The 14,840-nt window shown below is 31.4% G+C and overlaps 1 protein-coding gene across 1 annotated transcript in view; it reads left to right on the forward strand.

The window, feature by feature from the left end:
- Positions 1-479: 479 nt before the first annotated feature.
- LOC113392785 (ATP-binding cassette sub-family C member 4-like) overlaps positions 480-14,840 on the forward strand; it is a 45,845-nt gene continuing 31,484 nt past the window's right edge. Inside the window, exons 1-5 of the mRNA XM_026629374.2 lie at positions 480-1,083; positions 12,748-12,993; positions 13,312-13,519; positions 13,976-14,201; positions 14,643-14,799. Of these exons, the coding sequence (XP_026485159.2) occupies positions 1,010-1,083; positions 12,748-12,993; positions 13,312-13,519; positions 13,976-14,201; positions 14,643-14,799 (911 nt within the window). The 5' untranslated portion in view covers positions 480-1,009. The remainder of the gene's footprint in view (positions 1,084-12,747; positions 12,994-13,311; positions 13,520-13,975; positions 14,202-14,642; positions 14,800-14,840) is intronic.

Genomic DNA, 14,840 nt, shown 5'->3' on the forward strand with positions numbered 1-14,840 from the left:
AACCTTGATTTCAAAGACGACGTTCAAAGGTCATTACCACCAGACTTTTTTTTTACTATTAGGTACTAAAAAGAAATAAAGTGCTTTCTAAAGTAGGTACCTACTTTATATGCTATTTCCCCAATTTTCTTAAATATAATAAAAATATGCATTATATAATTATATACTTATATATATGCATTATATACTTTTTCCCCAATTTTCTTAAGTATAATAAAAATATGTTTTATTTTTCGTAACTTTCATAGGTCTGCAGTAATTAATCTTTATGTATCTTAGTCTGTTTGTAAAGCCATTATTTTATTGAATTAATTTGGTGTTTTAGATAAATGTATGTCGCAGTCTCACACATTACAATGAATTTTAAGAGGCAAGCATCTATAATTATTTACAGCGCCAATGATTCAGCAACAACCGGGATCATGTGGAAGCGTAGAGCGAGAGATGTGAATTGTGAGCGGCACACCGCTCCCGCCCGCGGTCCGTCAGTTCGTCAGTGACTTAGTGCCGGAGCGCCAGAGTGGCGCCGTGCACATATACCGGTTCATCCGGACCGGCCCGCTACTTACCATTCTTTCTGTGATATAATCCCCATACTTGACTTTAAAAATTTGTCGTACTTATTATTATTACGTAAACGTATTATAAATAATGAATGGAACTTCGATTTCATCAAAATTGTGAAATAAGACGTGATCTGGGCGACATTACAGTGTGGTCAATTTTCGTGGAATCCTCTAAAAGCTATTAAATTTCCATCTCATTTTGCAGTACTAATCCGCAAACAAAAGTGATTTATTTAAAAAATAAAATAATACCTTCATTTTCAAAAATCTCTGATGTGAATATAAAATAAAGTGTATAGTTTGTGAATTTGATGTTTACAACATAAATTAATGTACTTAATACGTGTGTACTTATTCTGGTAGTGGTCAACTGGTGAAAATAACAAAAATATATATAAATAGAATGTTTTTGTAATACTTTTTAAAAAAATACACCATACAACATGGATTCAAAAGTAGTGCTGAAAGAGAAAAATCCTCATGATAACGCCAATATTTTATCAAAAATATTTTTATGGTGAGTTAACTTTGTTTGTTTCAACTTGACGTTTGCTTACTATAAAAGGAATATTATTTTATAACAAAATATTATATTTAGTGTTTCGTACTTTTTAAATTAAAATTTGATAACATACAAAGAATAAAACTAAGAATAGGTTTTATAATGATTTTATCAACCATGACAATAAAAGCAATTTTTTTTTTACATTATTATTTGAAATATGCGTCGACATTAGCGTTTAATTAGAGCTAAATTAGCATCAATATGTGTTGCAAGTTCGAATCTGATACTATAAAAAAGATACGAACATAATTATGATTTAAGATATTATTGGTCGTCATTATTATATGGGTCAATTTAAAATCGGTGGCAGAAAAAGTCGTCCCCAAGCAAAAATTGTTTGTTATAAAATATTGGTGAATATTTTTAAAATATTAAAATCATGTTTTAGTTAAAGCACAAATTAATTAATATATTTTCAAAAGAAAGACGGAATTATTATTGATTTAACGCTTTTTTTATCAGGTAAAAGAGTAGTAATTAATGGTAACAGAGGTGTTTTACATACAAGAAAATTTTGTCCCACACCTCATGGCACTTTGCTAAAATCGTAATATATTTTTATTAAAATTTTATTATTGTTTTGTTTAATAATTTTAATAATAAAGCGGGTTTATCCTCTAAAAAAAAACTGGCCTATTTAATAAATTTATTGAATAAGCTATGATTATTTAAGATTTAGTCCCGCGGTTCCGAATTGTCGCACCTTTCTGTTACCATGGAAATTAGACAAATACTAAGCGATGGAGCTCCCGTTCCGTTCACAACGGTTGGGACAAAATATGTTCTGTTGCTTCGACTCTTTTCGAGGCGGGTAGAACGCGGAGGATGCGAATCGGTCGTCCGTTAGTTGCGGTGTGAGCTGCGTGGTTTTATTCTGTGTCCGCTATGTTACTGGCGTTTTAATGTAAGTATTCAGAGATTTCTATATAATTTAATAAATGACATATTAATAAAAGAGCGTACTCTTTCCTGAAAGGCCGGCAACGCACCTGCAAGCCCCCCGATGTTGCAGATGTCCATGGGCGGTGGTAGTCACTTTCCTTCAGGTGAGCCTCCTGCTCGTTTGCCACCTCTACCATAAAAAAAAAAATATAGCATTAAGGGAATAATTGTCTAATCTGTTTTTATTTTGTCAAAATATATTTTATTTTAAGAATAAATTACTCTAAGAGTTGAATTTACTACTCTGTTACTGCACAACTCTGTTACCTCGTAGTAGTAACAGAGTAGTAGACTGGTAACAGAGTTGTCATTAGAGAACTGTTAGTAGCTATAGGTCGTTATCGGTGTGTCTGTATATATTATAGCAGTCAATATTATTTTATAATCATATAAGAAATGAATAATTTTGCTCTAGATAATACTACAATACATCGCTATGACTCTTACTGCTGCTGAAAAGCAGCGACGTCACAGAGAAAAGCGCAAACTAAATCCAGAAAAGGTAGCATAAACGAAGAGAAAGGATTAAGATAGACATCATAAAAATAAAAGACCTGCCTACGTGTGAGCGTCGATTATGCAAAAAAACTAAAAATGTCTAGAAACAATCGCGAGAGAAATTCCAACACAAATCGTTCCTCTGATGGGTCAATGAAGGTACATCAAGTATTTACAGAAGAAGTGGGAACGAGAAGTATTGAGAGTTAAGTTGTTTTCGCCAGCGTGGCTTCGGCAGTTTTATGATATTATTAGGTAATAAGTACCGAGTTCCTAGATATATTATATTTTTAAGAAAGTTATTAAATATAAAAGGTTTTGTGATAGTAGTTCGTTAAAATTAATGTATAAGGCGATCTTATGTTACTCGATCTACCACTCTGTTACTTTTAGGTCCCTAAATATAAAGACCAAATTTTGAAATTTTATGGAAAACGGACACTTGATTTTATATTTTCTGTATGTTATACTATTTAGATTATTACATAGTATTATCGGTATGTTCTTATAATTTCAGTCAATGTAAGTAATTTGTATAGAAAAATAGTTCTGTTAAGACATAGAACGTAACAGAGTGTATTTCATTTACATTATTATTAGTACTTAAGAATAAATACTGTGATTCCATGTATTAAGAATGGGAGTAAATATGATTTGTTGTTTAACTAGGAATAAATGTATGATGGCAACAGAGTTTTTTAATTTTCACCTCACTTTAGTTTCAATCACGTAAAATCCTGAAAATATACGCAAAAGATCGCGGCCAACCACGACATTGCATTCTACAATATTATGTGTATGTCATGTCATTACCACAACTCTTAAATCAAACATTATTTTTTTGAAGAATTCAAAATTTATTGTCACTTTTTCTGCCACTGATTTTAAATTTACCCATATATCTTTTTTTTGAAATCCTCTTTTTTTCCACCTTTCTCAAACAAGGTCGCGCTAGCGCTTGTGAAATCAATATTTTTTATTAAAAATACAAATTATCTTTTTAAATAATTTGGAGAAATGATTAATTATCTATCCAATTTGAATTTCCTATCAAAATTATTGTACCTCGCACGTTTAGCTCACGCAACAGTACTTATTCAAAATAAGACTAATTTATTCGCTTAAAATTGTTCGAATTTTTATAGTTATGACATACCTATTATGAACAATCAATTCAAAATATATACATATATAGCCTACTTAATACGTAATTGCAGTAGACCGGTTAAGTTATTTTACAATGTATTAAATTTGACCTTAAAGCTTTCAAATTGGTTAAAATGTAGATTTTATCAAAGCAAATAAACTCGTAGTTACTCTTTTTACTTATTAAATATGTTTAGATAAAATAAAAATTCTACATTATAAATTAAACGAATCCATTTGCATGATAAAATGATCATTGACTAGTACAGTCCCCTTAAATGTATACGTTTGGTGTGATAAATTAACAGCAACTATCTCCTACTTACTGCAATTTTTAATATTTTATTTTATGTAAAATATGTTATAGTTTGCTAATAATACTATTTGACGGTTGCTCCCTACAAAATGACGGACGAAAAGGTGCAAGGAATTATCCCCATAGTAACTCCATAGTAACTGAACCCGAGGAAGTCTCTTTCTATTAACCTTTTAAATTATAAGGATTAGATACGACATTACAAAATTCGTATAGTACAGCTATAGTTAAATCAAATATTTCACGATCCACGTATTTAACGAAATCAAAAAATATTTATAAATTACAATTTATTTTTATTCATCTTTAAATTTTTGTATACCTCGTCTCGTGACCTCACTAATCAAAGAAATTATAATGATTTTGAACTTCTAATTAGTTACGCCTATTCATAGCAATATACATTCTATTCGTTGGCTAGAGTGCCACCAGGCCATGTTCCTAGAATCTACTAATCAGGTTATCAGGAAAGAGGATGACCCACTATCCAGTGTGTAAAAGTGACCCGATTCCTACCATATCCTAGTCGGCATGTGGATAAAACAGTTCCTCGATACTGTTGGGTATGATTTATGTATAGATTAGAGGCTAAGATATAAGACGCTGATTTAACCCAGTATCCACCTTAAATGTTTAGGTTGCCTCTGCGGGCGAATTTATCCCTACTAATATTAAAAATGCGAAAATAACTGTCTGTTACCTCTTCACGCTTAAACCGCTGAACCGAATGAGATAAAATTTGGTATGAAAATTTTAACCCCGGGAAAGGACATTGGTTAATATTTATCACGAAAATCATCCCTTAAAGGTTTGACTGCAGTTTGTATGGGAAATCAATCAATGGAGTGGTAGTTTGTATGGGGGTAAGTAGGGGGTGAAGGTTTCCGTGCTATAAAATTTAACAAATTTCGCGCGGTTAAAGCTGCGGCTTCATCTAGTTAGGCATACGTGTAAGAAGAAAAATAATTGATTGTTTAAAAATATATATAATTGAAATTAAACAAGTCTCAAAGATTTTATTTACTACAATAACGATTATTTTGTAGACGTTACAGTACTGCCTCACTAACGGACGAGCAATCGCCTCTAATGTATATATAAAATATAGTCTGAGCTTCGATTTTGAGCATTTTTTCTGCAGTGACTTGAATCTGTATTGTTCGAATCTTCTCGATCACTCATGTAATGTTACCAATTGTATCATTATAGATTGCGTTCTGTTGTAAAGCTCAATTCTTTTCTGATGTCTGTGATGTTTGAATCAGGGCGCCAGTTGATTGTCACTTTATCGCAATCGTATCAAAAAGTAATCGTTGTCTGGTACAAAACAGGCGAATGCTCTTGGCGAGGGACCGCCCCTAGGTTCAAAAATACTGAGTCACATACATAAAGTATTTCAATTGTTGTCAAATAAATACATACCAGTGTTACCGCACACACTGATATTTGTGTAATTTGCAGGTCATTGGAAACCTGCAAATTTTTTTGCAAGGTTCCAAACAAGATATAGCAAATAAATATCAAAGTCCCCGATATCGGGTAAAATTTAATTATAAAAGTAATTACGTATAAATAAGAAAACTCATTAATTTAATGTGTTTTAAAGCTAAAATATCTTATCTATTAAAATATTATTTGTTATAAATATTAATATTATCTAATAAAATTACGTAAATTTTCGATGTACTGAAGTTAAAATAAATAGTATAAAAATGTCGTTTATAGCTTTTTTTCTGAACTGATTGATTTTAATTTTTGATGTAGGTTAAAGATTTATTCATCCGAAAGGGTTTAGTCTATAAATAAATAAATTAATATTTTTTTTAAAAAATAGTTGAAAATAATTTTATAAATAACTTAATAAGTTTGGGATTAATCTTTTATAGATACTTGTAAGTCAATGTTCATTTTTAAGTTTTAAAAAATATTTATGTATTTTCAATATATTTCTCACAAAATATTATTCCTAACGAAATCCACTATATTTAAGTGAATTATTTAAATAAATATTCAGTTTGTTTTTTTTTTATTTTACCCAAAAGTTTTATATTAAACATGTTGCATGATATATGATGCGTATGAAATAAAATTAGTGTTGCTAACGGCACGATGGATTGGCTCAGTTCAAGCAGGTGCATCCCGATATTACTTGTTCGAAGCTGGGAAGTGTATGAATGTTTCTGCACATTATATTGAAGTAGGTAAAGTTTGCATTTGTAATTGTATTGAACGGTAAAGTACGTTATAAAGCTGGACGGCTTGTAACGTTTGAATGAATAAAGCTCAGTTTTAGATAGCCTGTTTATTAAGGAAGGTTATTGGTTATGTACCTTCGCTCTACGGCCTTTGAGATCTTAACAGTAACTATTAAACGTAATACAGAGTGACACTAAAAGAAAAACACGTATGGTCTGCATTTAAAGCTGATAAAATCACGAGACACAGGCGACACAGGAGAAACGGCTCATGATTTCGGATAAACTTTGGTTTTGTAAACTTGTAAAATCAAGTCAAAATTCAATTTAAATGTTTATACTTGTGGTAATATTCTTATGTAATAATTCCGCATGACATTATAAATTATTATATAGTAACAATGACTGGTATGATCAATCGACAAGCGGAATGTTTACGGAGATAAAAGCATTGTCATCACCAGTCACCACTTAAGTGGGTCAAAGTGGTTAACACGACGACGTATGCAATCTATATAAAGTCTATATTATAAACTGTTGTGATAATATTTTAACTTTTAAACAACTATACATCAAAAAAATTAAGCCGACTGTATGTTATTGTAATAAAGACTTTATTTAAAACAAAGAACACGAACTACTTAAGATAAATTTCTACACAATCAATGCCAGTTCCATATAGGTATGTAATATGGATTTTTCACTCGCCTTGACATCTTTATAAAAGAACATAGCATTACAACGAATTTATAAATACTGTTTAGCACTAAAAGTATGCAAGTGGCACCTGTCAAATTACTACCGATAAAAAAATATATTCGTTTTTAGTTAAACCATAGATGCTAGTGTAATAGACGTTTATAATACATTGGGAGCTTTTTTTTGGTCTGATAAGATAGTCTTTATTTTCTATTTACTGGACTGTTGCCCTAAAAAAACAAAAAATATGGTTTAAAACGTAAAGATCTATTATCTTGAATGAGATGCGATCGTATAAATATAAGTAGTATTATAAACTTCAATGCAACGACCTCAAACATGGGATAAAGGCTAACAAATGATAAAGATGATAAGTGTAAAGATGTAACTTATCTTATTTATTATCACATTCGGTTATTTATTAATCCTAGACTAGAGCTAAAACTCCTTCTTGAATGACATGATAATGACATTTCAAATAACACTGAAAAATATGATAGCTTATCAGTGAACAATTAACAGATATATCAAATCTTTTTGAGCCTATTTCTCTTAAATTGTCAGAGAGCCTGAATGATTTCTTTAATTTTATAATTGCACGATGTGCGTAGTTGAAATGGCACGTAATAATAATGTAATATCTCAAAATTATTCAATAAGTGATCGACATTTTAGGTTTATGTTGGTTATTTCGTTTCTTTTTTTCATTTTGAAGCGATTTTACTCGTTTGTTTCGGTATTTACAGTACAACCCGTTCTTTAACACATGTATATAAACAACGCAGCTTTCATCAGCCTCTCAATCATCTTTTGGCTCTGCGACCGTAGAAACAGGTAGATAGATGATATGACTGTGTAAAATAAATACGGATATAGTCGTCAGCTTAGCTTATTTTGTTTTAAATGCTTGTTAAGACTTCAAAAGAAATTGCATTTCCCTCACTAAATGAATGTACGTAATCCATTTATGTGGCTATACTTTTGGGTCACGTTCTTCATCACTAGCATGAAACTGCGGGTTGGGTTAGCCAGCCCAATATGTAATAGATATATGTATACTCTATTCCAATGGGAATAGGAAAGAAAGTAAATAAACAACTTTGACCTTGAATTGACATGACATTTTAGTTACACTAGTGAAGAGAAAATTATTGAGTTAATGGGTGAAGAATGCTAAGGAACGATAAATTTCATTGGTTTTACGTAATTTTTTAAATAAATATTATATAAATTGCAGGAAAGGTACATATTCAAATTTTAAGATAGCAGCATTTTTAGGCTTAAATAAAAATTAGGTCGTTAGTTTTGATTTGCATCGTGGCATTTCGCAAATAGCCTTATTAACTTATAAAGAGGTTGTTATTTTCAGTGATAAGTCATAGAAACGTCAAGAAAACGAAGTCACACTCACAATTTCATTTATATGAATACATTTTTATTCCCTCATTAATAAAAAGAAACATTGTATGTTTCAATAATGAAATGGCATTTTCAAGACATAACGTATTGTATAATACTAAGGTTTTGAATAAATAAAATTTCATATATCTTTCAAAGAAACTCTTACTTTATCTTATATCTAAAACGACTTTGAACTTGAAATATATTTCTTAGCATTAAATACAAATATAATTAAACATAACATCTTATCTTAATCTTCAAACCGAAAAAGTAATGCTCAATCAGCGTAGTCCGTGTTGATGGCAAATCAAAAGTCAGTAGGCAAAAGCAAAAGGTCATAAATACTAAATTGGTTGCAATTACAGTTCGCTTAAACAAAGCCAGGTCGTAAGAAAAAAAACTTGATAATTCCAAATAATATCTTACTCTTGTATTATTTTCAAAACTATAAATTAAGTGTTGCTTTGCATAAATCTGATCTATATTTTAAGATTTTTTATTTCTTTAAAATGAATTAATTCTTTTAAATTTTTTGTTAATACGTTACTATATAAAATAATAACATTTTTATCGAACATTATGTAACTTTCTATATTATATTTCTATATTATATTATAATCCATATTATAACCAATTAAAAATTATTATTAAAAAAGAAATCTAAGCTGTATTTTAATGTTTGTAGCAGTAAAATGAATCGGTATCGGCCATCGCTAACGATATAAATTATAAACTTGTCGCGCCTTCGTATTGCGGTCGATTTGTATATATATCCGTCCTTGTCACTCATCAACTAGCTAACTTCGGTTCTTACGTTATTCAATATTTTGATGGTTGCTAACTGGTTAAATAAGAATGATATTCGTTCGGAATAAAATCATAAGGATTACGATAACGTGATATTAAATAACTTATTTATTTTACTTCCCCTTGCTCCTTTGCTTACGATAACGTGTAATAAAACGTGATAATCAATATCAATATGCTTATATCAATTGATACAACAGTTGCCTGGGACCTAGATAAAAGACATATAGACATATTATGACTAACCAATTTCGATATTACCATCCCTCTCTAAACTACTTAAAAAAATTATAAATAATAGGATTCTGTAATATTTGGAAGACAAAATTTACTATTTGGTTCACAATATGGCTTTAGGAAAGGAAAATCAACATCAGATGCAGTTAATTCCCTTACGAATTACATTGTAGACAAACTAGACAATAAAGAAAAATGCCTAACAATTTTTATTGATCTTCAAAAGGCCTTCGATACAGTGTCTTTTAATAAAATGGTTCAGATTATGACGCTTTAGGTATAAGAGAAGAGATAAACAGCTACAACTTTTTGAAAATCACTTGCAAGATTAAAATAGATGATGTTATTAGCAATGAGCAGGTTAAAATAGATGATGTTATTAGCAATGAGAGTCCTATCATCTATGGAATTCCCCAAAGTAGAATTTTAGGCCCAACTCTATTTCTGTGCTATATAAATAAGCTCTGTAATCTTAATCTAAGCAATTGTAAAATAATATCATATGCCGCTGATACCACACTCTTACATTTCATGGTAAAACATGGAATTTGCACAAGAGGGTTTTAATACGGTCATTCACTGGATGGCTTTAAACACCCTCACTCTAAATCCAAATAAAATTCAATACACAACCTTTTCTATGCGCAACACTTATCATAATCCAATTCTACATCAATTAGTAGCTCATTCCTGTAATCAATAAAAACACATTAAATATAACTGTCCCATTATTAACAGTATCAAACCAAATACTTAGGTATAACAAGCGATAAAAACCTCACTTTTAAAGGGCATTTAATGCAATTAAGTCAAAAAATTAGAAAACTCACATTTATTTTTAAAAATTTAATAAATATCGCTGACTGGACGCTCATCAAGACTGTTTATATATCATTATGCCAATCTTTAATAGCATATTGCAAATCTGTATGGGGTGGCTCCAATAAAACGCTAATAATTGAGGTAGAAAGAGCTCAGAGAATGTTGCTTAAAGTAGCTCTCTCTAAGCCTCGCTTATTCTCAACTGTAAATTTATACAAGGAGGCAAATGCTCTGCCTGTTAGAAAACTTTACATACAAAATATGATTCTAAAAAAACCCTCAATGTTAAATACATCACTAATAGATATCGTTGACTCAAGAAGATCTTATGAGGTCTGTGAAACTTATTTTGCAACTATTTTATGATTTTAAAGTAGGAAGGCTGTATAATAAGATAAATAAATTACTTTCAATTTAAAATTTAATTAAATTCTCATGTAAGAAAGAAATAACGGATTGGCTATTAAAACTTGACCACGAAGAGACAGAAAAAATAATATTGTATTGGCTAATGATAACCAAAAACTACAAGAACCATCAAACTCATACGCGCGCGCACGCACACACACACTCGCGCCCGCGCATGCACACAGAACAAATTCACGAAAATAAATAACTTTTCAATTTATTTGTTTTTTAATAATTAATAATGTGTCATGTTTGGTCTTTTTCCCATTTCATGTAAAATTATAAAAAAAATAGTTGGTATCCTAGAGGGGGGGGGGGGAGCCAGGAGACCCTTGGTAAAGGGCAACATAGTTTGGGCTCCTGTCTCCTACATACAATTGTACTTATTATTAAGACGCATTTAAACTATAATGTATGTAATATGGGAGAGAATAAATTATTATTTTATTTTTTTTTACTCTTTCAATGCTCTCGTTTCGAGGTTCTATTTTCCGTTTTTGTTAGTTTCCATAGATGTTAGAATGAAATATGTGCGTAAGATAAATATATTCATAGCTTCGTTCCATTTCCTACGTGTACGTTACCGCCAAAAACCAGCAGTTTTGGCGGGTGTAGACGTTTCGGAGCTTGCCTCCTGAACAACGTCCGTAGCTAATAACGACGATATCGATTTAGTGGTATCGGAGTCCGAGACACTAGCATTGGTCGCCTGATAGATAAAGATTCCCGAGAAGATTCATCTTGCCCCTGGCGCTACTGGTTAACTGCCTATTATCATCAGCATCCCCAAGGGATACCTTCTCCTCAACGGGAGAGGAGGCCTTAGCCCAGCAGTGGGAAATTTACAGGCTGATTATGTATGTTTATCCCCCAAGGAGCTACCCGGAACTAGGGGCTTATTTAAAGGATTATTATTCATGATATTATTAATTTGGACGAAGAGAACTCATCATACTAATCCAAATTTGATGAGCGCACAGTAAGCTTACTCCTAACTGAATCCGTGGACGCCGCCGTTGGTATACTTTATACTTTTCCGCCACCGTCCTGTAACCGACATCCTGTGCTAATGCCAGTTGTACTATCTAAACCTCAGTAAGACGTTCACGCCTAAAAGCTTTATATAGATCCCCTGATGGATATACCGCCATCGATCGGTCGCCATTGCCTCGTTGGTTTGTAGTAGGGTGCACCACGAGCAGGTGAGGTTGGCTTGGAGTCTATCCCCCTTATTAGACCCCTTATTATTATTTAAAAAAAAAACTACTATAAAACAAAGTCCCCGCCGTGTCTTTCTGACTGCCAAACATGATAAACTCTAAAACTACCAAATCTACTTTCATACGGCTATCATCAATGGCAGAAATATTATATGCATTACGATACACACATTTTATGTAGACGCTTATTCCACCCATGCGAAGGATAGCTAGTCACGGTTAAAGTAGTTGCGAGGAAAGTATATTGTACAGTTAAAATTATATCAAGTCGTTATAGATTGTGTATACTATGTTCGTAAAACTGGTTATTCTTCTATATAAATAACAGTGGTCTAGATAAGTATTCATTATTTACGTGTCAATCAAATCTAATGCTTCTATTGCAGATGTATAAATTTATCCGGTTTTTATACATTTAAGAATTCCAAGAAAAACATTGCTCAAGAAAAACGATGTTACAGATTGGAAATACTTATATACTACTGATACTATCTGTATTTCAATGGCAGGATATGTAAAGCTAAACAAACAAGATTAACATATTCCGTCCGATTAGCTAATAGCTCTGCTGTATATTACACTACAAACAGTTCTTGATTCATCTATATTTATAATACAACACTATTTTACTTAACTTCTTAAAACAGCTTTAATTTTTATCCAAAGGTCTGATAACAACTTCGACGATATTCAAAACGACAATTTCTTATAATATAATGTATATCCATAATGAATACCATGGATTATTTTAGATCTCGGCCAATGATGTCATGCCAATTCAAGGTCGAAGTTGTTTATTTGTCTAAACTTCCATTAAACGCGGTTGTAGATCTTATTTACTTCGAATACCGTTCCGAATATTCTAGCATTAAACTTGATCCGTATTTAAACAAACCTAATAAATAAAAATATATCCTTATCACAGGTGGAGCTTCAGACTTTTCAAAAGGGGCTACAAAAGTGGATTAACGTTAGATGATCTATGGCAAGCTCGTAGAGGTGATCACTCTGGTCGCTTAGGCGATCGGCTTGAGGAAGCATGGAATAAGGAAATGGAAAAACATCACACGAAAAAAGGCAAACCTTCTCTCACCAGAGCAATTATAAGTTGCTTCTGGGTCGAATACATGATGTGTGGCTTATTTGTAGGCCTGCTTTTTATAATTTTATGGTAAGTTTTCTTTATACTTTTTACTAGTACTTTTTAAGAATATAGCGTGGTAACTTACAAGTTACTTACACAAAAAAATATGTCGAAGTCATACTGACTTTGCAAACAAACCATAAACACTTCGAGAATAATATCATGAACTCTGTCGTATCGATCAAATCGTTTTTTTTTTTATGTCCCACTAGGACTGTTTGTTCCTTTTCAACCGACCTTAAAAATGTACGAAGTTCTCAATTTTTGATCGGGAATAACTCCGTCATATAAGAATTCAATTTTTGTTAATTTAATGTTTTATAAATTTATAAATCTTCTTTTTAGGCCGATGGTACCTTATTGTCTAGCTTTATTCATAGAATACTTTTCCGGAGATAAAACTCCAGAAACGTATAGGAATGCTCATATTTATAATTTCGCAATGAATGTTTTGACGATAATTACCGCATTGATGTTGAACCACCTAACTTTAGCTCAAGGCTCTATTGGGATGAGAGTAAGAATAGCTGCTTGTTCAATGTTATATAGAAAGGTTAGTATTTTATAATATTATAACCTTCACCAGTAACCTACTATTGTAATAAATTTTTCCTTTGCTTGTAAATAAACTTGTAATTATTACTATAACAGTAATAATTACAAGTTTATTTATTTCCTAATGCTAATGTAGGCGAATAGAGCTAAGCATCTTGATATTTAAATAATTGGATATACTCGTAGTTCCCAAACGGAAATATATTCACAAATAGACACAACAAATTATAGCAAAAAATTTTTTTTTTTTCGGGCCCCTTTATGTTCAACTCTCTTTTTATGTTTGTAAGATCTACATATTTTAATCGAAATGTCCCTTTCGGAACAACACTCGAATATTTTAACACATAGGAATTTATTTTGAAACAGCGGTGATATTATTTGAAACTGCTGCAAAACTCGGAACGGTTCAACAACCTGTATTGAATATGTGTTTTATTTTTCCCGTTTTTAGATCTTGAAGCTAAACCGGATCGGCTTAAGTAAAACAGAGCCGGGACAAGTAATAAACTTAATGTCGAACGATGTTAACCGTTTCGATATAGCCGCTTTATTTTTGAACTACATTTGGGTTATGCCAATAGTGGTTCCAGTTGTTTCTTACCTAGTCTGGCAGCACATCGGCTGGGCTACATTGGCTGCCCTTACGGTCATATTCCTACAAACTGTAGTTGTTCAAGGTATTTAACTTGAGCTTATAATATTTGTTTTCAAGGTCATTTTGAATTCATCCAGATAATATAACACGGCTACGTAACCTACAATCACTTAATCAATAACTTTAAACAATAAAAAAAAATGTTTTAAAAATGATAAACTTTACCATTACAGTACCAGTAGTTCGTGCGTTATCAACCAGTAACAATAATAAGTACGATACAGAACTACTATAACGTGTTTTATAAATTAAAGTTCGTTGCCTCAGTCATTACCGTAATTAGGTTTTATATTGATAAAGTTAAACTTATGATTATAGTAATTTGAGGTAATGGCTCTATTCAATAACTTCGATGTTTACTGTTAGTCACGAACATCTTATATATGTATTCAAGAATCATAGATTTATGGAATTACATAAATAACTTTATCTGATAAATGGATTTGATGCTGTTTGTTTTTAGCATATTTATCTAGTCGTCAAGGTGCTTTAAGAGGGAAGATAGCAAAACGTACAGACGAAAGGGTTAAAGTTATGAGTGAACTTGTTAATGGGGTGCAAGTAATAAAAATGTATGCATGGGAAAAACCTTTCGAGAAACTGGTGGATAAATTGCGCAAGTATGTAAAAATTCTAATTACATTAGGTATACTGAAAATGA

Source organism: Vanessa tameamea, chromosome 5, assembly GCF_037043105.1.
Source record: "Vanessa tameamea isolate UH-Manoa-2023 chromosome 5, ilVanTame1 primary haplotype, whole genome shotgun sequence".
NCBI classification, from domain to species: domain Eukaryota; kingdom Metazoa; phylum Arthropoda; class Insecta; order Lepidoptera; family Nymphalidae; genus Vanessa; species Vanessa tameamea.